Below are 26,606 nucleotides of genomic sequence, written 5' to 3' on the forward strand. Positions count from 1 at the left end.
TGGTAAACACATTTCAGTCATCACTTCTGTTTATGTTGTGTGACAGATCCAGACCAGTGGGGGACAGGAGTCTGGTAGAGGGCAAATATGCTGGTCACTGGGTGAGTAGTTTTCTGTTCTCTGAGTGACCAGAGCAGGGGCTGCACTAGAGTAATCAGGAACCTGCTAGAACCAGTTAAGGCAGACAGGCTGATTAGAACACCTGCAGCCAATCAGGGCAGGCTAATCAGGGCACCTGGGTTTAAAAAGGAGCTAACTCCAGTCAGGTGGGAGGGAGCCAGAGGAGAGGAAGTGTGTGTGAGGAGCTGGGAGCAAAAGGAACAAGGAGCTGAGAGTGAGAGGGTGTGCTGCTGGAGGACAAAGAAGTACAAGCGTTATCAGATACCAGGAGGAAGGTCCTGTGATGAGGATAAAGAAGATATTTGGAGGAGGCCATGGGGAAGTAGCCCAGGAAGTTGTAGCTATCATGCAGCTGTTACAGGAGGCACTATAGACAGCTGCAATCCACAGGGCCTTCGGCTGGAACCCAGCATAGAGGGCGGGCCTGGGTTCCCCCCAAACCTCCCAACTCCTGATAAGACACAGGAAGAGTTGACCCAGACTGTGGGGAAGATCACTGAGGTGAGCAAATCTGCCAATATGCGCAGGACCCACCAGAGTAGAGGAGGAACTTTGTCACAACCGGTGTCAGCAGTGGGATTTGGTGTGCACAGCGCGGCAGAAGGAGGGTGATAAAAAAAAAAAAGAGAAGTTTTTTTTTCCCCATCACAATGGATGACTTAGTACGGGTATTAATACAAGCTACGGCAGCCCAGCAGGAGGCTACCCATGTCCAGGCAGCTGCCCAGCAAGAGGCAGTGCGGCTGCAGCAAGAGACTAATCGCCTGCTGATGGATCATGCTTCTCAAGACCAGGCTATGTTGCGGGAACTGGTAAACCAGGTAAAGACCCTTACAGAGCTGAACCTTGGCCATGATGGGACGCAGATCATATGGACCAGTCATTGGCTACAGAAAATGACACGGGAGGATGATGTAGAGGCATACCTTCTGGCCTTTGGGAGGACAGCCCTACGGGAGGCCTGACCTGGAGATCAGTGGTCTGGCATCCTTGCCCCATGACTGTGTGAGGAGGCCCAGAAGGCCTATTATGATCTGCCTGAAGATGCTGCAGCAGACTACCCCCGGCTGAAAGCAGAGATCCTGGCCACATCTGGGGTAATGACCGCAGTGCGGGCCCAGCGGTATCACAAGTGGAGGTACCAGGAAAACAAAACCCCACAGTCCCAATTGTATGACCTCATCCATCTCGCATGAAAGTAGTTGCGAACGGAGTCCAGAATCCAGAAGAGATACCAGAGGTTCTGGTCATCGACTGATACATGAGGGGACTACCGCCAGACCTTCGTGCCTGAGTAAGCCAGAACAAACCCTCCACCTATGATGAGGTTGTTGCACTAGTAGAGAGGCAAAGGATGGCAAGGGAGCTGACCTGACCAGTTAAGGAAGAGGCACCCCGGGTTAAACTAACAGCACCAAGCCCTAGAGCTCAAGTGACTGGGCAACCAGGAGGGCCCAGGTGGAAAAAGAGAGGGGCTGAAGGCTCACCAGAAGCCACAGAGAGTCGGAGCACTGAGGGAGAAGAGGATCATGATGTTAGATTGCCCAACCCAAGAGACCGGGGAATGCCTAGGGCTCCATACAGATGTTATGCCGGCAGGCAGTGGGGACATATAGCTGCAGTGTCCCAATGCTGAGGAGCCTATGCAGTGTAACCAGGGAAACTGGACAGACCCATGCTCCGTATTTCACCTTGTAGGGGTCTAACTAACCCCACATATGTACACTAGACCAGTAAAGCTAAATGGGGTAGAGACCACGGCACTGGTTGATTCGGGGAGTGCTATCACGCTTGTCTCGGGAAAGCTCGTGAAGTGTAGTCAGCTGCTGCGGGCTAAGCGTATGGGGAAAACATGCGTCCATGGGACAGCTGGTTATTATCCCACCATCCCAGTAAAACTTGAGATTCAGGGGAACACTACTGAGGTAGCAGCAGGTGTAGTCCCTAAACTCCCATACCCGGTGCTCATAGGGAGGGACTTCCCAGGGTTTGGAAACTTACTCCCAGTGGGAGGATTAGAGGAAAAGGGGAACCCTGAAGTTAGTGAGGCATCCACAGAAGACTGTCAACCCCAGTCTTCTCTGAAATATCTCCAGATTTATTTTCCCTTACCAGACAGGGTAGAAAGTCGAAAAGGGAAAGGAGGGCGGCTAAAGCCTTGGGAACCCGAATACTGACTCAAAGCCAGAGGATCGCTCTCGTAGGTAGGCGGACTCAAGCAGCTGAAAAGGAGGCCACCCAGGAGGGAGAAGCACCCGAGTCTGTCCCCCACCCTAACGCTTCTGAACCAGTAAGACTGAGGGGAAAAACAACTGAGGAGAGTTGGCAGTTTTTCAAAGGGACGCTATTAAGGTCCCAAAAGCAAGCTATTCCGATGGTTAGGAAAGATAGAAAATGTGGCAAAAGACCACCTTGGCTTAAGCACGAGATCTTGCGTGACCTACAAAATAAAAAGGCATCATATAAAAATGGAAACTAGGTCAGATTACAAAGGATGAATATAGGCAAATAACACAGGAATGCAGAGGCAAGATTAGAAAGGCAAAGGCACAAAATGAGCTCAAACTAGCCATGGGAATAAAGGGAAACAAGAAGACTTTTTATCAATACATTAGAAGCAAGAGGAAGACCAAGGACAGGGTAGGCCCACTGCTCAGTGAGGAGGGGGAAACAGTAACGGGAGACTTGGAAATGGCAGAGATGCTTAATGACTTCTTTGTGTCGGTCTTCACTGAGAAGTCTGAAGGAATGTCCAATATAGGGAATGCTTACGGAAAGAGGGTAGGTTTAGAAGATAAAATAAAAAAAGAGCAAGTAAAAATCACTTAGAAAAGTTAGATGCCTGCAAATCACCAGCGCCTGATGAATGCATCCTAGAATACTCAAGGAGGTAATAGAGGAGGTATTTGAGCCTCTAGCTCTTTATCTTTGGGAAATCATGGGAGACGGGGGAGATTCCAGAAGACTGGAAAAGGGCAAATATAGTGCCCATCTGTAAAAAGGGGAATAAAAACAACCCAGGAAACTACAGACCAGTTAGTTTAACTTCTGTGCCAGGGAAGATAATGGAGCAAGTAATTAAAGAAATCATCTGCAAATCCTTGGAAGGTGGTAAGGTGATAGGGAATAGCCAGCATGGATTTGTAAAGAACAAATCGTGTCAAACTAATCTGATAGCATTCTTTGATAGGATAACGAGCCTTGTGGATAAGGGAGAAGCGGTGGGATGTGATATACCTAGACTTTAGTAAGGCATTTGATACAGTCTTGCATGATATTCTTATAGATAAACTAGGAAAGTACAATTTAGATGGGGCTACTATAAGGTGGGTGCATAACTGGCTGGATAACCGTACTCAGAGAGTAGTTATTAATGGCTCCCACTCCTGCTGGAAAGGTATAACAAGTGGGGTTCCGCAGGGGTCTGTTTTGGGACCGGCTCTGTTCAATATCTTCATCAACGATTTAGATGTTGGCATAGAAAGTACGCTTATTAAGTTTGCGGATGATACCAAACTGGGAGGGATTGCAACTGCTTTGGAGGACAGGGTCAAAATTCAAAATGATCTGAACAAATTGGAGAAATGGTCTGAGGTAAACAGGATGAAGTTCAAGAAAGATAAATGCAAAGTGCTCCACTTAGGAAGGAACAATCAGTTTCACACATACAGAATGGGAAGAGACTGTCTAGGAAGGAGTATGGCAGAAAGAGATCTAGGGGTCATAGTAGACCACAAGCTTAATATGAGTCAACAGTGTAATACTGTTGCAAAAAAAGCAAACGTGATTCTGGGATGCATTAACAGGTGTGTCGTAAACAAGACACGAGAAGTCATTCTTCCGCTTTACTCTGTGCTGGTTAGGCCTCAACTGGAGTATTGTGTCCAGTTCTGGGCACCGCATTTCAAGAAAGATGTGGAGAAATTGGAGAGGGTCCAGAGAAGAGCAACAAGAATGATTAAAGGTCTTGAGAACATGACCTATGAAGGAAGGCTGAAGGAATTGGGTTTGTTTAGTATGGAAAAGAGAAGACTGAGAGGGGACATGATAGCAGTTTTCAGGTATCTAAAAGGATGTCATCAGGAGGAGGGAGAAAACTTGTTCACCTTAGCCTCCAAAGATAGAACAAGAAGCAATGGGCTTAAACTGCAGCAAGGGAGATTTAGGTTGGACATAGGAAAAAGTTCCTAACTGTCAGGTTAGTTAAACACTGGAATAGATTGCCTAGGGAAGTTGTGGAATCTCCATCTCTGGAGATATTTAAGAGTAGGTTAGTTAAATGTCTATAGGGATGGTCTAGACAGTATTTGGTCCTGCCATGAGGGCAGGGGACTGGACTCGATGACCTCTCGAGGTCCCTTCCAGTCCTAGAGTCTATGAGTCTATGAGTAAGAGGCAACAGAGACTGGGCCCCTAGATCTTGGGCAGATTAGCCCCAGGAGAGGAAATTTTGGACGGGACCAGGCCGAAGACCCAAGGTACGACAACATTAGGAAGGAGGTGACTGAAATAGATGGGGTCCCCGTGGAAGAGAAAACCCAGGAACCAGGACCCTACTTCATAATGAAGAAGAATCTCTTATACCGGGTTGCATCAGTACAGGGGCAGAAGTTACAGCAGATCTTAGTACCTCAAAAACACCAGAACGCTATATTAAGTTTTGCTCATAATCATCTTTTTGGAGGGCATTTGGGGGTAAAGAAGACCCTGGCACGAGTCCTACGACGGTTCTTCTGGCCCGGAGTACATGAAGAAGTGTGGATGTACTGTGCGTCCTGCCCGGAGTGTCAGCTGCACAGTCCCCGTCCCCACCTGAGGGCACCTTTAGTACCTCTTCTCATCATAGAAGTCCCTTTGAGTGAATAGCCATGTACCTAGTGGGACCCCTGGAGAAGATGGCTCGGGGCCACCAATATATACTTGTTGCTTTTGACTATGCTATTCGCTACCCAGAAGCCTTCCCCATGCGGAACAACAGCCTCCCAAAATGATAGCAACGAGCTGGTGGGGATCTTTGCCCGAGTGGGGCTACCAAAGGAGATATTAACAGACCAAGGAACCCTATTTATGTCAAAACTAATGAAGGACCTCTATACACTGCTCCATATACATACCCTGAGAACTTCAGTCTACCATCCGCAGACTGATGGATTGGTAGAAAGGTTTAACCGAACCCTCAAGGCTATGATACGGAAGGTGGTAAGTCGGGACGGGAAGGATTGGGACACACTCTACCCTACCTTATGTTTGCTATCTGGGAGATACCTCAGGCCTCAACTGTGTTTTCTCCCTTCGAGTTATTATACGGACATCACCCCTGTGGCATACTAGACATCGCCAAAGAGATCTGGGAAGAGGAACCCAGTGAGGGAAGAAATGTAGTAGAACATGTAATACAGATGCGAGACCAGATAGCCAGTGTCACCCCTATTGTATGGGAACATTTGGAAAAGGCACAGGAGACCCAGAGAACCCATTACAATTGCCAGCAAAAGTCTGGCAGTTCCAACCAGGGGATCGAGTGATGGTGTTGGTATCCACAGCAGAAAGCAAGCTTCTGGCCCAATGGCAGGGGCCCTTGAGGTGGTGAACCCATGGGGGAAGTAACTTACAAGGTGCAGCAGCCCGGACGTCAAAAACAAGAACAGATTTATCACATGAATCTTCTGAAACCCTGGCATGCACAAGAGGCATGCATAACTGTCCAAAAAGACCTAACCCAGGAAACAAGCCTTCCAAACAGGTGAGAGTGTCTCCTGAGTTACACCAGACCAGAAGAATGAGGTGTCTGAGATGATCTTCCGGAACCAGGATGTGTTCTCGACAAAACCGAGCGAACAACCGAGACGTATCACCCACATCGTCATGAACCCTGGGGCCAGAATAACAATGAGGCCCTATCGGGTGCCAGCGGCCAAAAGGGAGGAAATAAAAGCAGAAGTAAAAAAAATGCTGGAGTTGGGGATCATCGAAGAATCCACAGTCAGTGGTCCAGCCCAATCGTGCTGGTGCCCAAACCTTGATGGCACTACAAGGTTTTGCAACACTTCCGGCGATTAAACGAAGTATCCCAGTTTGACGCATACCCCATACGTCGCATAAATGAGCTAGTGGACCATCGAGGTAATGCCCAGTACTTGACTACTCTAGACTTGACAAAGGGGTACTGGCAGATTCCCCTTGAGGAAGACGCAAAGGAAGAGACTGCATTCTCTACACCAGAGGGTCTTTTTCAATATACTGTCCTCCCTTTTGGACTACATGGGGCCCCAGCTACTTTCCAGCGCCTCATGAACAAGCTATTATGTCTGCATACCCAGTTATGCTGCTGCCTACTTGGACGATGTGGTCATTCATACCCCGGACTGGGAAACCCATCTAGAGAAGAGGAGGCAGTCCTTGATACCTTCAGGCGAGCTGGCCTTACAGCAAACCCTGCCAAGTGTGCTGTGGGGTTTACGGAGGCCAAATATCTTGGCTACATTGTGGGAAAAGGTCTGGTAAAATCCCAAGTGAACAAGTTGGAGGCTATCCAAAATTGGCCCCAACCACGTTGCAAGAAACAAGTCTGGGCATTCCTAGGTGTAGTGGTGTATTACTGACGATTTATCCCCATTTTGCCACAGGGCAAGCCCCCTGACAGATCTAGTGAAAGCCCGTGGACCTGATCTGATGAGATGGTCTGATGCAGCAGAGGACTCATTCACAGACCTACGGACTGCCCCTCTGCAGTAACCCTGTACTGATAGCCCCTGATTTCTCCAAGGAATTTATCCTGCAGACAGATGCATCGGAAGTAGGGTTGGTGGAAGGGCCGGCGGTTCCATTGAGGCGAACTAGGCAATCGCCTAGGGCGCCAGGATTTCTGGGGGCGACATTTTGCTAGGGGGGGCGGCAGGCAGCTCCGGTGGACCTGCCGCAGTCGTGCCTGTGGGGGGTCCGTTGGTCCGCGGCTCTGGTGGAGCTGCTGCAGGCATGCCTGCGGACGGTCTGCTGGTTCCGCGCGGCTCCGGTGGACCTCCCACAGGCACGACTGCGGCAGCTCCACCGGAGTCGCGGACCAACGAACCCTCCACTGAAATGGCTGCAGCAGCTCCACCGGAGCCGCGGGAGCGGCACACGGGGCGGCGAAATGGCCGTGCACCTAGGGCGCGAAAAACTCTCTCACCGGTCCCGGTTGGGGGCCGTTCTATCACAGATGGTCGGGGAGGAGGAACACCCAATTCTCTACTTCAGTAGGAAACTTCTTCCAAGGGAGCAAAAATATGCAGTGGTGGAGAGAAAGTGCCTCGCCGTAAAATGGGCCATGGAAGCATTGCGCTACTACTTGCTCGGGCGCAGATTTGTCCTAGTGACCGACCATGCCCCTCTTCAGTGGATGCAGCGGAAACAAGGAGAAGAACACAAGGGTGACCAGGTGGTTCTTATCCCTCCAACCTTTCCAGTTCCATGTGCAACACAGAGCAGGGAGCCGTCACCGCAATGCCGATGGCTTGTCCCATGTGCACTGTCTGGCATCCCAAGCTGCCCAACCCCTTGGTGTTGAACAGGCAGGAGGGATATATGACAGACCCAAACCAGTGGGGTACAGGAGTCTGGTAGAGGGCAAATATACTGGTCACTGGGTGAGTAGTTTTCTATTCCCTGAGTGACCAGAGCAGGGGCTGCACTAGAGTAATCAGGAACCTGCTAGAACCAGTTACGGCAGACAGGCTGATCAGAGCACCTGCAGCCAGTCAAGGCAGGCTAATCAGGGCACCTGGGTTTAAAAAAGAGCTAACTCCAGTCAGGGAGGGGGAGCCAGAGGAGAGGAAGTGTGTGTGAGGAGCTGGGAGTAAGAAGTACAAGGGGCTAAGAGTGAGAGGGTGTGCTGCTGGAGGACTAAGGAGTACAAGAGTTACCAGATACCAGGAGGAAGGTCCTGTGATGAGGATAAAGAAGATATTTGGAGGAGGGCCATGGGGAGGTAGCCCAGGAAGTTGTAGCTGTCATGCAGCTGTTACAGGATGCACTAGAGACAGCTGCAATCCACAGGCAGTGGGCTGGAACCTGGAGTAGAGGGTGGGCCCAGGTTTCCCCCAACCTCCCAACTCCTGATAAGACACAGGAGGAATTGACCCAGACTGTGGGGAAGATCACTGAGGTAAGCAAATCTGCCAATACGCGCAGGACCCCGCAGAGTAGAGGAGGAACTTTGTCACAGTTGCTACACACATTTTACCATGAAATTATTGACCAGTGAGTTATTAGTTTTCAAATGATACCTCAGAAGCATATCCATACAAGATTACTCCAATAGTGCATAGGGTGTGAATGTGGGGTGTATTCAGACACATTGCCTGAGCTGTGGATGGAGAGGTAACAGTTTAGGTAAGGGAATACGTGTGCACTTCTCATTGTCATTTTAAAATCTGCTTCTTTAAGCACTGTGCAAAAAACTTTTGGCAAAATAATTATGCTTTATTTTGAAGAAGCTTTTTCTGTATTGCTGCAACATATGCTGTCCAAGTTCCCAAAGTAGAGTTCATCCTCAAGTGGACATGCTGAATAGTCATGGTTGGTTCCAGGGTCCTGTAACCCAGGTCTGAGAGTGGATTAATTCTGGAGTTCTACCCGGGAGAAGAAAAGCCTGAGACCTGGCAGCTATGGAGGGTGCACTCAGAGAGACAAGAGAGACAAGAGGTGACAGCAGTGCAGCTAACCTTATGACCAGGAAAGCTCCATCTATTGTTTAATAAGTAATTGTGAAATGTGGGTGCTCATGAAGGCCAGTAAGGGGGTTAATGAATGTCTGCCTGTAACTTAGTGGCTGTGCATATTTTGTTCAGAGCTCTGACCCCAACAGCTTGCCAGCAGCCCATCAGCCTCACCCTGGCTTTGCCCAACTTGGTTACTCCTTGCAACTGACCTTTTGTACCTTTCCAATCATCCTACTGTGGGGTCCAGTCCCTTGCTGGACCCTGCCAGAAAAAGCGTTAGATTTGCTGCCTCTGCGTGGTCAGTATAACACTCCAACCTGAGTCAGCTTACTAGAACAGGGGTGGGCAAACTGCGACCCACAGGCTGGATCTGGCCCTCAGGGCTTTGGATCTGGCCCATGGGATTGCCCCCCGTGGTGCTATGGGCCCTGCATTGCTCTCAGAAGCGGCTGGCACCACTTCCCTGTGGCCCCTGGCAGGGAAGCAGAGGGTTCCGTGCGTTGCCCTTGCCTCCAGGCACCGCCCCCCACAGTTCCCATTGGCCAGGAATGAGGAACCGCGGGCAATGGGAGCTTCGGGGGAGGTACCTGGAAGCACAGCAAGGACAGCACACTTGGAGCCCTTTGCCCTCCCTTCCGCAGGGGCCACAGGGCTTCTTGGAGCAGCGCAGCATGGGGCCAGGGCAGGCATGCAGGCACCGCTGCCACCCCGGAGCTGCTTTAGGTAAAGCTGGGCCCACAACTTCCTGCTCTAAGCCCCCTGCCTGCACCACGCACCCGTCCTGAACCCCAACTCCCTGCCCTTAGCCCCCAGTATGCCCTGCACCCCTCCTACATTCCAACACCCTGCCCTGAGTTCCCTGCTGCACCCTGGACCCCTGTGCACACGAACTCCTCCTACACCCCAACTCCATACCTGAGCACCCTCATACACTCCGCACCCCTACTCTGCCACAATCCCTTGCCCTGAGCCCCTTCCTGCACAATGCACCCCCTCCCGCACCCCAACCCCCTGCTCCAGCCCTGCATACAATTTCCCCACCCAAATGTGGCCGTCGGCCCAAAAAGTTTGCCCACCTCTGTACTAGAGGCACACACATTACTGAACTTACCCAGCACTGTTGATTTATAACAAAAGCAAAACAAGTTTATTAACCAAAGAGCATAGCCTAAGTGACACCAAGTAAAAGAAATAAAGATAGAAATGGTTACAAATGAATAAAAGTGAAACGTTCATTTAAAATTCTAAAACTTAATCTAGCAACAGTCTGTGTTCAAGATGCTTTCTCTCACCCCCAGTCATCTTTCCAGTTTTTTACTGGCTGGCTTGGCCAGAACCCATGGCAGAGATCAAATAGTTCAGTTTCTTTGTCTCCTAAAATGAAGGATAATTTACAAGTTCATACCCCCTCCCTGTATAGTCCAGTGATTCTTTGAAATGTATTTTTCTGAAGGGCAGAAATTCTTTAGTTCATTGTGACTAACTAAAGGAGCCATGAAGGTCTGGAGGATAAGTTCCATACTGGTTCTTCCCACCCTGTTGTTGGTTGCTACTATGCAAATTATCTCTGCCTCTTCAGCCTCCTGTGCAAATGAATAGCCCATTGAATTTGGCTGCACCTGCTTTGAGCTGTCTGCCTCTTTCCTTTGCCAGGAGGAAAACCTGTTTATCCACTTCCCCGGTATGCCTTGTTTAAACACCTTTTAGTCACAGACTTTAAAGCATAATATCCACTGCATATCCATAATTTCACATACAGCACTGTTACATATATTTACAATATTATTGACTGTATGGCGTTAATTTTTTAAATGATAACTCACAAGGCATATTTTGTACAAAATAATTGCAGTAGCATGTCGGGTGTGAATAGAGGGGTGCCTGGAGTCACAGTAATTGAATCAGTTTATGACACTCCAGCTTAACCAGATTCCTCACAGGCTTTGAAAATGTCCTGTGTGCTGAGAGGCTTAACATAATTATTAGCATGGTCACTCCCATACTAGTGTCTAGAAGGATGATCGGGCATAAACTTTTGTGGGTAAAAAAACCTGTAATTTTCACTCCATGCATCTGAAGAAGTGGGTTTTTTACCCACAAAAGCTTATGCCCAAATAAATCTGTTAGTCTTTAAGGTGCCACCAGAATCCTCATTGTTTTTGTGGATACAGACTAACACAGCTACCCCTCTGAGAGGAGATGATCTCTACCCTTACAGAGAAGAGCTAGGAGAGCATAGAGTTGCTAAACCCACAGAGGAGCATGTTCAGTGGTGTCTAATACAAGCAAAAGCTCAAGTAAGATGAAGAGAGAAAAAGCCCTTGATGGTGAGGACGATGTTATCAATGATGTTAGTGAGAGTAGTTTTCAGCTGAGTGGAGGGTCGCAGCCCAAACTGGAGAGTGCTCTGAAAAGAATTAGAGAGAAGGAAGCTGATGCAGTGGGAGGAGATAGCACACTCAGGGATTCTAGATGTAAAAGAGGAGAAAATTGGTGTTGTGCTTGCAGATGTTGGTTGGGCCAAGAGACAATTATTATTTCAGAATCAGGATTTACTAAAGTGTACTTGAACAAAGCAGGAAAGGAGTCAGAGGAGAGGAATGGAGCAGTTAAGAAAAAAGAGCAGGGTTTAAGACAGAATGAAAGAATTAGGAGGCAGGAGGGAATAGTCTCAAAGGAGTATGTCGGTTGTGTTTGACATGAATAGCAGCATTAGATAGGACAACTGCCTTCTGCATTTTTTCTGCCATATTATGCACAGTTAGGTTAGTTAAAATAAAACCTAGCAAATAAATTAACACAGTCAGCATTAAACCTTTTGGGGAATTAACATTCTGTATATTTTAAGCATATTCTTAGGTCTGACCTGTATGCAACTATGCACCTCTTTTAATGAAATGAATGTGTACACCTAGGCATGATGGGCCAAATGAAACCTGGTGTAAGCATCTCTGGCCAGATTCCATGATGACGTAAACAGTCTTGGATGTTACACGTTGGGTGTTGTTGAGTGACACAAAGATGCCATGTGGGAAGGGTTGCTGTAGTTTATATTATACCTTTGCTAGTTGCTTGGCCTGCTACCACTTTCTGTGTGTAATTTGTTTTGTACATACACTGATTTTTGCATTCAGTCTATATTAAACAAGTTTTCCATTTAGAGCTAATATGCAATGAGCTCTCGTGTAACACAAGCCTTTGTTTGCATCACTAATGAATCTAACCTGGCACTTTTTATGTCCAATGCCAACACCCATAATTTGAGCAGTAGACTTCTGTTACTAGTCTCTCTACATTGAGACTTGCATAAATTACTAGATACAAATATGTTTTATACTCTGTTTAGTCTATCATCCTGACTTAAAATGCAGGGATGCAGATTGTGATGGCATGATGTTGCAACATTATGGGTGATGACATGAAGTGCAGAAATTGACATTGCCTATCCTGTGTTTTGGCATGCATGTGTTTGACACTAACTCATGCAAAACAGTAATTGCTTTATAAAGCAATGATTTATAAATTTATGCAGGTAGGGAGTGAATGCAATTGAATGGGTATGTGGATATGAGAGTCAGAATGCCTCGTTTTTTATTCCTGTCATTGCTACTGGTTTGCTGTATGATCTTAACAAATTACTTAAGGCACATTTTCCCAAAGGCTGCAGAGGATAAAATAGCCGTTTGGATACCTGTATATATCTAGATGATTTTCAAACTAAGTTGTTGGTGGGGATGTCCAAATCGCATGGACTTATGGACTCATAGAAAATGGGTTTAAAATGTTATCTGGGGAATTGTAGGGATGAAAGGCGCATTACAGTTTAAAAGCCAAGTAATTTTATCTCAAAAACTACTAAAATTCATAGTCTAGAGAAGCACGAAGTGGTATACTAAATCTTAATAATTTTCTTTCTTAATGCTAGTTTGGGTACTTGACTCACACTATTTCAGTCACATGGGGTTCTTTGCCTTGCCTTAGTGGACGCCACAATTAAAGACAAGCAAAATAATCACAATTATTAATGCTGACTCTTATTAAAGAAAGGAAAAGAAAAAACCACAAACAGTCAACAATGGTTACTTCAGTGGTTGCTACAACCTCTTCTGAGAAGCCTTATGTGTAAATTACACCTTTGAGATTGGGTCTAACCTTGAAGGAGAGTGAATATTATATTCCCAAAACTAATAGAGGGCCCTGTCTTTGTGTATCATAGATAACTAAAACAGTTTGTAGATGGGCAAACAATTTCATTTAAGGGTATAATGAGTCCTGTTTGGTATACCATAGATAACATTCAGATTATAAATGTATTTACATCAGTTACTCAAAAGAAAAAAAAATCAATATCTTCCATTCTTGTGCACAGACCTCAAGACAAGCTGTGTATAGCCTGAAAGCTTGTCTCTTTCACCAACAGAAGTTGGTAAAATAAAAGATATACCTCACCCACCTTGTTACTCAAAAGAATTCATGCAAGGATCTCAAGACAGAAATTAAATCCCACTATTTCCTTATGGTTACAAAAGGTTAGTCTGTATCTCCTCTCTAGGAATACATGGTCTGTACAATTGGAGTTTAACAAGAAAGCTTTTAGTATTTTAAATTACAATTGCATTTCAATTTCCCCTTAAAATCATCATAGGAAAGTAGAAATCAGATTCCTTGGCAGTGCTTTACAACTTCATCTCACCAATTCATATTGAGGTTTTGGTGGTGGTGTCCTCTGAAATGGAAGGTTGCTGCTTCTTGATGGTGCTCTGTGACTATCTTCTTAGTAGCCTTGCTTGTAGAGACAGGCTGAGCAAAGATGTGTGACTGTGACAAGTGGATGGAGATCGGAGTGCATTGCTTATTCAATCCAGAGGGTTTTATAACCTCACAGAAGGAGGAAAACACCTTTTTCAGTCTTGGCTGTTGTTATCCTGTCATTGGCTCAGCATCTTCATGGATTGCTTATTAGCAGTTTTCAGCTGATAAATACGTGATCTGCTACTACATATGTGGTGGAGTTGTAATTTTTCCTCAACTGATGGTTATATTACCTTTGTCTGTGTAACAGGAAATTCTCAGAACATCTTTGAAGTTAGAGTTAGCTTTTTCTCTTATTCAGTCCACTTTCTGAGAGATCTGGTCAGTTTCATTAGGGGTCAATACGAGCTGAAATTCTATTTCAGTTAAGTCCAGGCCCATACTTTCTATGTAAAGTTTTTCAGTTCTAAAAATAGTCTTTTAAACTTTTTTTAGAGTGTCTTTTAAATAGCCGTCCAAGAATGCATCTTCTCTTCTTCTAAAAGGTCTTTAGAGAGGGAGCTCTTGTCTATCTCAGCTTGATAAGGAAATTGTTTAAGTGTTACCAGATAACTAATTAATTCCTCAATTAATATAAATATTCTAAACTCAAATGGCTTCTTTCATTAGTGATCAGTTATAATGAGGTCATTGGACTCCATATCAGTACATAAATATCTTACCATAGCATTGATATTAGGAAGTTATTACATTTGATGCTTGCATTTAAATGCAAAATGTTTGCAAACATACATCTCAAAAGAGGCTCATGCCATCTTTAGGAATCTAAGGAATTAAAAGGATTTAATCTTTATGCAGAAACAGTAGTTTAGAAGAAAGGTCTTCTACAAAGCATTTCCCAACTATAAGACTTCATTTTTCCAACTGTAAGAAGTTATTTTTAGTATTTCTATAATTCTTTGTGGAGGCTTTGAAACTGAGTCTTTTTTCTTGCAAAGGAGATTGGAGTAAGAGAAGCCTGCTACTTGGTTTTGTAGCTTTTGGTAACATTCCTTATGCATCACTTCTTTGTGAATCCTTATATTCTTTTAAAGTCAGGAATCTTTCTCACACCTAGATATTTTGCCAGCTGTTTGAGATAAAACTTATCTATATCAGCTGATATCTTCTACAAGAGACTTGTCCTGTTCTTTAATAAGACAGTTCATTGATTGTTTGTCTTTGACCAAAATGCCCCTTGGATTTATGTACTGCCATTTGCAGTATATTTACAATGTTCAACTAAGATTTATAACGCATATTTTATACAAAGCACAAATCACAGTAACCAATGCTTAAATAGACTTCCAAATCATAGCAGAAAAGAATATAGCATAGAAGTTAAACCTAGATTGATGTTTTAAAAGCTGCATTTTAGAGTCTGTATAAACACATCTGGGCTTAATGAACATGGTCTTATGGTCAAAAAGATGCCCTCTTTCCTGATGCTTGGCTTGTCCCTTGGCAGAAATCCCTGAATTTCTTTAGTTAGCCTAAACATCTCATTTAATAAAACAAGCAATCAAAAATGTCAGCATGTAAATTATTATATTCTCCAAGACTCAGGTAGAAAAATGTGTATCTTTTAAATTCAGTAATGGTGCAGGCAAGTTATAATGACCTAATATAAGAATAAATTATCATGATTTTATTGATAGCCATTTTACAGCAATATTGAGGAAATACCCCCTACAGAATCAAAAGAACTCAGTGCTCATAAGTGCTGCTTCACGTAGTTAGAAATAAGCCAGTTCTCAAGCATGACTACACCAGGGGTAAAAGTAAAGGCTTGTAAAGAATGTGGGAGATATCTGTATTCATAGAACGATAGGGTTAGAAGGGACAGCAAGAGTCATCTAATCTAACCCCCTGCCAACATGGAGGATTCCTGTGGGTTTGGTCATTACTGTGTTGCTGGCTAAATGTTAACTGGGGGTTAAATCAGTCTTAGTTAGACCTCAGTCTGTAGGAACAACATCAATGGCTATAGACAATGTCAACTGCTGATATTCAAATGGACAATATAGGTGTTAATTCAGTGATACTCCAGACATCAGTGGCTCAGGCGCCAAATTAGCAATCAACATTACCAAAAGAGCCACAATAGAGTGAATTAATTGTTTCATTTACAGTTCATATACATATAACATTCTTACAGAAAAATGACTCAAGTATTATTATTTTATCAACTATAATTGGTTAAAAACATAACAAAAGCATCCTGATTGGTTAATAACTTAGATTTGTTAATAATTAAATTACACCGTGTTTTAATATCATGTGCGGCAAAGAGCCACAGAAGACATATTTAAGATCCACTTGCAATTCGGAAGCTTCAGTCTGAGTATCACTGTGTTAATTCCTTGACATTTACCTTCACTAGTGTGGAATCAGGAGTCAGGTTGAGAGGAGGGAGACCATCCCAGTTTGTAGGAAATCCAAAACACAGAGACTGAAAGCAGTTAAAAGCTGAGCCTCTGGTGGGAAAGAAAGAGAAATACAGGTCTGCAGAGTAGTAGTAGTTTGGCCCCCCCTAAGTCACGAGGAAATGCTAGGCTATTTGAGTTTTAGTCCTTCTGCCATCCTACAGATATTTTCCTATGGACAATAAATATTACTTTCTCTTGAGAAGCTGTCTGGTGTCACAGCTCTCGGGCGAGGTCTATGGCAGGGGTCAAACCCAGTTGGACCTGCTGAGGAAAACTTGGTTGATGAACAGAGGTGTTGTAGCCTGTGATTCTATCTCAAAGTGGATGAATTGTGGGATTCCAGTGTGTGAGAAGGGCAGATATAGGATTGCCACATGAGGGACCGAGAGAGAAATCAAAGGACACAGCTTTCCTGGAACCATGACAGTGATCAAAAAGCAGCCTTTCTTTTGAGGTCTCCTTAAAAGAAAGAAACGGCTATGGTTTAAAATTGGTTATTTTAATATATTGTAAGAGAGGGCTCTGGAGTTTAATAGCTAGAAAAGAGAGAACACAAGAACTGTCCATGTTCTCCTTTAAGATTTCACCTTGCTTTCTAAGAGCCCTTTACTGCTTGCTTCCACCCACTGCAGTGATCAGCTTCGGATCTTGTATACCTCTGTGTCTCAGTTTACCCATCAGTAAACCGATATAATCAAACAAAAACTTAGTTTCATTGCAGTTTAGCTTACTGAAGTGTTAAATCTCCAACCACAATCCCTCATACTCAGGATCCAACTGATTGCTGCATTTGGGGTAGGGAAGGAATTTTCTCGGAGGTCAGATTGACAGAGACCTTGGTAATTTTTTTGCAGCACAAAGTCTGGGTCACTTGCAGGTTTAAACTAGTGAAAATGATGGATTCTCTGTAACTTTAAGTGTTTAAATAATGATTTGAGGACTTCAGTAACTCAGCCACAGGTTATGGGTGTATCACAGGAGTAGATGTGCAAGGTTCTGTAGCCTGCAATGTGCAGGAGGTCAGACTAGATGATCATGATGATCCATTCTGATCTTAAAGTCTATGAGTCTAAGACCTAAACTTCACAGTAATGGTCCTCCATAAGAACCTGCCTTGCATTGGCAATATTTAAATAATACTATACACACACCATATTTCTCTGACACTCTTAACACAAAACCTTATTGTCAATTTTAGACTTTTCTTATTTACTTTTAATGGATCAGGTGTGCATTTATGTATTATGTATATGGGGACCTTGCTGAGTTACAGTGTTTTGTTAGAGTGTGAATTAGAGGAATGTGGTGTAATGTTCATTGAATTGCTGTGATGAAAGGCAGTAAGACAAGTACAAAGCATTAGTATTTCAAACTTGAGGCACTTGTATGTGGCTGAATGTTCGGTAGGATATTAAAGAATGATGGAGTTTTTTTACTCCTCTATTAAGTTTAGACAAATCAGTCTCAAGAGTGTGATTACACTCAGAAATTTTAAGGAAGCAGCTTCATGGAATCAATAGAAAGAAAAGATGGACCAATGAACACTACCTAAATGTATAGAAAACTTAATTTTTCTGTCAGCAGAGTTAAAAAAGAAAAGAAAAAAAAGGAAAACAGAAGGAATGTTGGAGGACAACGTAAAGTGTGATCCAATTAAGATGGCTGGTTTCAATAGACCCCAAGTTTTTCTCTTTTAAAAAAATGTATCTGGATATACTCATCAGCCTTAATGCTACTCCATTGATTCAAAGTTGACCTGGAGCTTAGCTTTACATTTTTGAGGAAATTAGATCCAAAACCTAAAACCATTTTTTAAAAAGTCCATGTGAGAGTTATTTATTTTACAAATACCCATTCCACTGCAGTTTCTGTAGCACAAAGGATGCAGCACCAAGAATGACGAAGTGAAACGAACTAAACTAAAGATAATTGATTTAATTGGTTTCATTGTCCAAGCTGAAATAAATGCAAAAGAGTCAACAGTATTTTTTACAGTTCTTTCTGTGTTAATAAGGTGTTTTTTAGATAGGTACAGAAATTTTATAAGATTATGTAAGTTGACAGTGTCCCGGGAATAATGTAGCTTTGGAGGTAGCATACATTTTAAAATATTACCAGCTCTTGGGATTTTATCACAAATCTTACAATGTTTGGGGTTTGTTTTGTTTTTTTAATAGCCCCAGCTCCTGAAAATCCCAACCTCAGTTTTAAAAAAAAGTGTGTTTCTAGCCCTGTTGCATTGTTGCAGTGAAAGGCTTGAAAGTTCAAGCCTAAAGGTTCAAAAATCAGAAGACAAATAAAATGAATCCAACCTTCATTATATTTCCTAATCTCATGATTTTTAAACCAGTATCATGATTCTGAAGGCTTGGCTCATGAATATTGAATGCTTTGGGTTGGCAATACTAAGTTCACTTTTGTCCTGACACTTTAACTTATGCTTTTCAGAGATGTCAGACTATCAGGTTTATTAACAGTAAGACACTTAATTTTTCATACAGCCATTTATCCCGAACAGTTCTTGCTTTGTTCATGTAGTTATACTCAGAATAGATAAAAATGAATGTAGTGTCTTTGGGAAACCAGTGACAGCACTAGATCAAAAGCTGACAGAATCAATTCATGATTGCCCCAATAGATTTAATTTGAATGGCCCATTTTGATGTACAGTTTAATCACTACTATGCCTATAGCTAGATAAAAACCAAGAAATAAATAGCTTTATATAGTGCATTGCTGTACTGTTTTCATAACGATCTAACCAAACTATTATTTTTCTTCTTGAATTATGCTGAGATGGTAAAAAACAGAGTTCAAACAACCAATACAAATTATTTATGGGGTTCTTAAACTGACTACTGTAACATTATGAATGTCTTTGTAATCTGCAAACTCATTTTTCTCCATTTTTATCAGACGGATCATTATAGAAAACATAAATTCACATTAAAAATCATAATTGCACTGTTAACAGAAATAATGACAAATGAGTGTGATAATGTAGCAATGAAAGAGTCTGAAAACTGAGTTTTATCAATTGGAGATGGGGGCAAGAGGATAAAATAACGATAAATAGTGAAGATCTAGGTCTAGGAATGAGAATTATATGGGAATTGTCTTTATAGCAACAACAGCCTTTTAATTAATAATGTACATTGTTCTGCAGCTGCAGCACATTTCCATTATAGTGCCATCATTCAGAGGCATGAACGCAGTTATGTCTTACCTACTAGTTTTACTTAAGGATGGTCTCCAAACCTAGAGGGTATATCCACTAGCGGACATCTTCTTCTAGGGTGTGCAGTCTTGACAACTCTTGTGATTTTTTTCACAAGATTCTCAGCTAGATCCAAGGGCGGGAAGAAGGCACTGCGCTCCCAACCTCCCAAATCTAAGAGGGAGGAAGGGACTGAAAAAAAATCAGGAGAGGCGTGGGGAGATGGAACACAAGAGAGAGAAAAAAACAAAGTAAGAGAAAAGGTGGAGAATGGAAGAGATGGAGAAAATGCATCCTGTGAAAAACAGCCCACTCTGTCTGCCAGCTTGGGCATGCAGGAGAAGAGTTTTAGATTCAGGTCTCACTTCTCTGAAATCAGGAGAAAAAATAATGGGATTAAAACACAAAAGCTCTCATCAACTTTTAATGGATAACTTTAAAACGCAGATATTTCCAAAGTGCTGCTCCACCACTGCTTCTGCTCCCTCCCCCATCCCCACACTGGCTGACATAGTTTTTTATTTCCCATGTCCTGGCTGGAAGAGTTACATCCTCTGACCTGTGCAAGTCATCCCAGTTCTCCAGCCACTGCAGCTCTGCTGTCCATCATCACCCCACTTCTCCCGCTTTTGTGAGGCTCTGACCAGTCTTTTCACATTTCTTCATATCCCTCCTTCATATCCCAAACTTCTGTAGGACATTCTTCTGGATTTGGCCCTTGACTCCATCCCTTTTTCTTTTTAAAGGACCAATGATCACTATAAAATGCACTGTCCCCAGGCCCTCTGAGCTATTTTACCCTACACACCCAGAATGATTCCTGGTCCCTTCTTTCTACTGCTGCCTCCTTGTTCTCCTGCCCAGAGTAAATTAGAGTCCAGCCTTCTTGTAATATTTTTTTGCCTACTACAAAGAATTAGAGGAGAAAATGTATTTCCTGGCAGTGAAGTTATTGAACATTTAGAAACAAGGAACATATATTTGCAAAGAAGCATAGTTTAGAGTTTCTTTGGCTTCTCTTCACTCTTCTATGAATGAATCAGTGCACAGAGATTAAATTTGGCATTTCAGTATCTCACTGATATTCCACGGAAAGATTCCTAACATTACAATTACTTACATGTGTTTTACACCTGAAATACATTTCCCAGTGTGGCATCACAATGACTGTGCGACCAGAGTAAGTGTCAGTGTTCTTTCAATAAAATTCAACAGCAGTACAAACCTGAGATGTTAATCCAGGAAGAAGATATATTATACATCACTATTTTGGTGCAAATCCTGCTTTAGAGGGACCACCCAGCAGGGCCAGCTCTAGTCATTTCACCACCCCAAGCGCAGTGGCACGCCGCGGGGGGGGCGCTCTGCTGCTTGCCGGTCCCGCGGCTCCAGTGGACCTCCTGCAGACGTCCCTGCGGAGGGTCCGCTGGTCCCGCGGCTCGGTGGACCTCCCAGAGTCCACCGGAGCCGCCTGCCACTCTCCTGGCAACCAGCAGAGCGCCCCCACGGCATGCCGCCCCAAGCATGTGCTTGGCACGCTGGGGCCTGGAGCCGGCCCTGCCCCCCTAGGTGAAAGATGAAGCTTTGCATATGGCAGTGTACAATATGTACTATTATTCAAATGTGAGGAATTGTGCCCTGGAGATAGGAAATAGAGAAGACTTCATCTTTGTGATGCTGGAAATCCTAATCAAATCAATGCTAAGAAATAATGATTTTATCAGTATGAAAAGCCTGTACTCTCTCTGTAATGCCTGTTCTGCACTGAGCTAATGAAATGATTGCAGCATACTAAAGAACAAGTATATCCCCCTTCCCTTTCTAAAATCATCTACATTTTTTACAGTGTAAATAGAAGTCAGTACTACCTTCAAATTAGTCTTTTTTCCCTTCTTCTATTTAAATGAATTAATTACTGTCTCAATCAGGTATGCTTTTGTGAATATAATTTATTGCTAATTGCTACTGTGGACATAGTAGTTACGCTGTTTGGAAATATGTTTTATTTGCATGTACATCACTTTAATCAATGTTCTTGTTTTTTGTTTGGGAAATCTTGTGTGAATCATACTGAAAACTACCAAATCAGGGCAATAGTTGGTAAGCGGAATGCAAGAAACTTGTATTCCACCTGATCCTGTATACTTAGTTGAAAATCAGTCCAGGGAATGCAAAGTCTTTTTGATAAGGACTATTGCTGTTACCCCAAGAACAGTATTATTTTATGTAAACAAGCAATTACTAAAGCCCCAGATCCACCAAAGGATTTAGGTGCCTAGCTTGGGGGAAAGTGAGTGTTAGCACCTGTATATAATCTGTAACACATGGATGCTCAAGGGGTCATGAACAGGTACTGAGAGTAGTCATGACTATGATCCCTTTCTAAAGGGAGATCTAAAAACTTTTTTCTGTTGTAACTCAGATGGTAAAGGCTGAGAACCACTGATCTAACATGCATTTAGAATATTATGTGTTTCCATATGATTTTTGGAAAGCCATATTTTCTAGGGCAGGAATCATGTTTTCTTTGTTCTTTTACAGCATTGAGCATGTTATTGGTGCCCAGTAAATTTCTCTCATTTGTACATTTATAATTATCACAGTCAGGAATATTTTCCTTCTACCTTCCCGTGGGAGAAGCTGTGTCAGCCTATCCAGCAGAAGATATAATTTCTCACCACAACTATTTTTTTTAAAGAATAAACAACTGAACTATAGGAGGCTGAACATTTGAGCTGCATCAACAAATATTCAAGTCACATCAGCTTTTTTGTATGTTTGTTACAAACAAGAAGGAAAATCCTTTTTCAAGGCTGTGTTTATTTAAAACTCCTACTGCACATTTCTAATAAATTTACTCAGATCCCTGAGCAACCCTTCTCTAGGTAAAAATAAAGAGTAAATTCATTTCAGAATAACACCAACTGAACGCAAAAAACCAATCATATGTGTACACAGGAGAGTAAACTAGCTGCTAAACTTTTCTCCTCCAATTCCTCCTCCAACACCTTCTCATCTTCTCTTTTAATAGGAAGCACAGAACTCCCTTGCTCTGCTGCCTGGGGAACACACAACTGATTACTTTTATCTCACAGTTTGGGTGGAGGGAGAAAGGGACTCTTGATAGCAGCGTATCTTTTATACCACCATTGTGAGGGTGATAGTTTTGAATTAGGATGGGGTACTGTTGACCCATGAGGGTTTGCTGTATGATCAAAAGGCCTGAACACCCTATTCCATGTATCAGTGTCAATACATTAGGTAGGAAGACTTTTTTGGTCAATCAAATACATTTTATCTTTGTCTTCCTAATACAAAAGGAGCCCTTGCTAATCTTGTTCAATAGTCACGATTTTATGAACTTAGGTTCAGTTCCATCTACAGACCTAAATATGAATGCAAGTGTGTGAGTTATAGAGAATCTTTCATAAGTTACTGAATGTGTCTCTGTTAAAAATATAGAATTGTAAATGGCAGGGTGCTGTTCCAGGAAGCTACAATCCTAGATTCTTGTCCTGCCACTGGGAAAAAGCCTGAAGGATTTGCTGTGTTGGGATCATTGTCGGCTTTCCCTCAAAGTGAGTTATCCTGGGATACAGGAGTAATTTACACTTCCCTGCTCCTGCAGTAGTATATCAGGCTCATCTTCTTTTGAATGTATATCCTTAAAGAATCATTTTTTTAAACATTTGTAAGAAAAAGAAAAATATTACTAGGGGCTAAGAATTCATATGTACAACCTCAGAACATACGTTCACATTCAAGAAATAAACCTCTGAAAACAGTGGTTTGGAAAGGAATTACTTGCTAAACCCAACCTAATTATAGTGCAGCATGATTAACGTTGTTATAACAAAACAAGTGAACTTGTTAAAGTATACAGGAGTTTCGTATTTACATACTCTTTTTTCTGTCTCGTACATACCCAAATTTATACACACTACCTAATGTAACACTGAGATTTTTATCTTTGCTTCCTGTGACAAATTTTATACTAATGATATGTGATCGTGGTGCCAGTTAAAAGTTTTGAAGCGTTAAAAGTGTTAAAGATTACTTTTTTCACTGTTTTAATTTCAGGTTTGGATTCTCTAACAGGGCATGCATTTCCAGGTAAAGTTACAGTTAGATACTGTGTAACCTTGTGCGTTTTATATTTATTTTGTTTATGTTTTTTTCTTTGTTTGTTCTTTGTCAAATTGTATGGTTCCCCCACATGCCATTTCATGTGAAAGCTGTGCCTTAAGATTTTTAGTCCAGGTATATGAAGAGGAGATACCAATATGAATCTTAAAAATGTAAATGAAAATCTGTTTGCAATGGGAACAACACCATCTTTAAAAATTAAAACCAAACAAAAGGAAAAAGATTGTGGAACTAAAAATTTCAAGTCCAAATTAGAATTATTGAAATGAGTTCAAAGTGGAGCTCAGCTTAATAATCTAATAACATTGACAAGCCTATGCCTGGATAATGATTTAGGAAGTGTAAGATTCGGTTTCCACCCTGCTGAAGTTTTGAACAGTCATGGGATGGTGTCCTGTAGAGAGTCAAACAAGGACGGGGTACATCATTATAGTATTCTCACAACTTTCCTGCACACAATTGTATCTAATATGACATAACCAACATGATTTAAAATAAAAATATTCACTGTGATGGCTGGATTAGCATTATTATATCCTCAGAGTCATAGTTTACTTGACCAATGTGAACATTTTGGGCTGAGAATTTTCCAGTCAGCAACTAGATTTGATGCTCATTGATCAAGCAGATTTCTACATTGTGCCTGGAATGTAGTTTTTACCGCGTGTATCAAAATGATGCAATAGTGTGTTTAAATGATCAGTCTCCGTAATGCTGCAAGCTTTTTCTGTTTTACAAATATCCAACTCTACTCAAAATCTCCTTTCATGGTAGAGCAATGAGTCAAATATAATGAACTGGGTGGTGAAATCCAAGACATAACGTGTTAGATATCCAAGAAGTTGTTGACCAAAAGGTAGAGATTATATGTCTCTGTTTTAATAGAACAGTCTTGGTCTTTCATATGATATCCAAGTGCCTGAATGTCTTTTGGGACACTTCAAGTTTATCTTTGTTTTTATGCAATCAATAAATGTGTTATTTTAAATAACTACAGAACGGGGAGGTTTTGTGCTGGGCTTTTCAGATGCTCATGTGGGAGCCAGATTCTGCCATCCTTACTCAATAAGTACTTTATCTATGAGTAGTCCCACTGGCATAAATGAGAATACTCATGGAGTAATATACCCCCAGTCAATCTAAGAGTTATGTAAATCTGTTTCTTAATATAGGAATAAAATCACTGCTGAGTCAGAAGTTGGCAGAAGTAGCATCAGCACACATTTGTTAAAAAACAACAAAAACCAGCCCTTTTAGTTTGAAAATATGGCCACTTTAACAGAAGGAGATTACTCAAAGTGACTAACAGTAGGGCTTCAGTATTATTTTGTGTGAAACAAAGGAGTGGGAAGGAGACTCCATGTTTGTTTTGCCAAGAAAACATCCAGTGTAAAGGCCAAATGCATCCCAAGTGTAAGCACATGCAACTCTATCAAATGGCACTTTGCATAACAGGGATACATATATCCTGTGCATAGTCAACCATCAAAGAGATGCAGATTGATAATATCTGTGTCCATGAGGAGTAAAAGCCTGGAAACGGGGATTTGAGTTATACAGGCTCCAAATGGAGGTCTGCTTAACCCAGAGAAACCATTTCTTGAATCTTCAGTGCTGCTTGATATTGCTCAGTCAGCTGCTACTTCTTCACCATAGCTTAGTTTAGTCAAGGCACCAGCTTCTGATTTATTAGCATTTGTTACAGAAGGAGTTTTCTTTCCCTGGCAAATGTGATAAATAGCCTGTCCCTGCACACACATGATTTTTCTGGCAGAGTTGGGACACTTTCTTTCCTCACAGAGAGATTTATCTCCACTGTGGAATGTTTTACAGTGCCTCCTAGGTGAGGACTGTATGCTTATCTTTGGTCATTAGTTATTAATTGTCTCCTCCTGTGCTAGTTCAGCAAGCCATATGTGTAACTTAGGCCCTTGTCCTGTTTAAATTCATATGGATTCCCACTGATTTCCTAGGGATACTGTGGGGGTGTAAGGATCTAAAGCTGTGGATCTTTAAGTGGATTCACAGTCCTAGCAGAAAATCACTGTCTTGTATGGACGTGTTAGTTATGAGATTTAAGGCTCTTCATTGAGGGAAACCCTAACCACCCAAACTATATGGGTCTTTATATCATTTTTGTTGCTCTCCCCTAAACTCCCTCCAATTTGTCCACATCTTTCTTAAAGCAAGGTGCCCAAAACAGGATGCAATATTCCAGCTGAGGCCTCACCCATGCTGAGCAGAATGGAACAGTTACTTCATGCGTCTTACTGTCAGTACATGCAAGAATTATGTTAGCCTTTTTTGCAACGGCATCACATCATTGGCTCATGTTCAATTTGTGATTTACTATAAATCTCTGATCCTTTTTGATGGATATAGTGTACTTGGATTTTCAAGCCTTTGACAAGGTCTCTCACCAAAAGATCTTAAGCAAAGTAAGCAGTCATGAGATAAGAGAGAAGGCCCTCTCATGGATCAGTAACTGGTGAAAAGTTAGGAAACAAAGGGTAGGAATAAATGGTCAGTTTTCAGAATGGAGAGAGGTAAATAGTGGTGTCCCCCAGGGATCTGTACTGGGACTGGTGCTGTTCATCCTATTCATAAATGAGCCAGAAAAAGGACTACATAGTGAGGTGGCAAAATTTGTAGATGATACAAAATTATTCAAGATAGGTAAATCCAAAGCAGACTGCAATAACAATGCATAATTAGCATGGCCATGAAAGGTATTACTATTACCACGTCCTTTACAACAACAATAACATAATCCTACACTAAACAACAATAATACAAATATTAACTTTCCCATTGTAATAATATAATGGGGTTGCTATACATCCTTAATCACAAAACACAATACATTATACTTAATACATAAAATAAACATTCTATAGATTATATAAAGAACATATTTCTCAACTTGATATATATTTTGAAGCATATGAATTTGCCCTTGTAATTGAGATTGTTGGGAACCCTCCCACATCACTCAGGGGAAGAAAAACTTTAATGCCCCAAGCCCTAAGCCACTTTCATACTCACACACTTATGTCCCGAAACTGGCCACGTCTGTGTATAACATCCAGAGAAGGGGGGAAGGTGGACAGGAGATTATCCTGTATACAGCTTGTCCAGAATCTCTAACTTGCTTCCACTCTTGGGAGGGCCATTCTTTTACACCCTGGGGTCTCTTGCAGCGTC

General features: G+C 42.4%; 1 protein-coding gene across 4 annotated transcripts in view; it reads left to right on the forward strand.

Moving 5' to 3' along the window:
* DLGAP2 (DLG associated protein 2) overlaps window positions 1-26,606 on the forward strand; it is a 674,215-nt gene that overhangs the window by 454,690 nt on the left and 192,919 nt on the right. For 2 of the 4 annotated variants that reach the window (XM_030555545.1, XM_030555544.1), the window contains one exon: window positions 23,337-23,369. The exons of the other annotated variants lie outside the window; for them this stretch is intronic. In XM_030555545.1, the coding sequence (XP_030411405.1) occupies window positions 23,337-23,369 (33 nt within the window). The remainder of the gene's footprint in view (window positions 1-23,336; window positions 23,370-26,606) is intronic. 4 annotated transcript variants of the gene reach the window in all.

The sequence above is a fragment of the Gopherus evgoodei genome, chromosome 3 (genome assembly GCF_007399415.2).
Source record: "Gopherus evgoodei ecotype Sinaloan lineage chromosome 3, rGopEvg1_v1.p, whole genome shotgun sequence".
In the NCBI taxonomy this organism is placed as follows: Eukaryota; Metazoa; Chordata; order Testudines; family Testudinidae; genus Gopherus; species Gopherus evgoodei.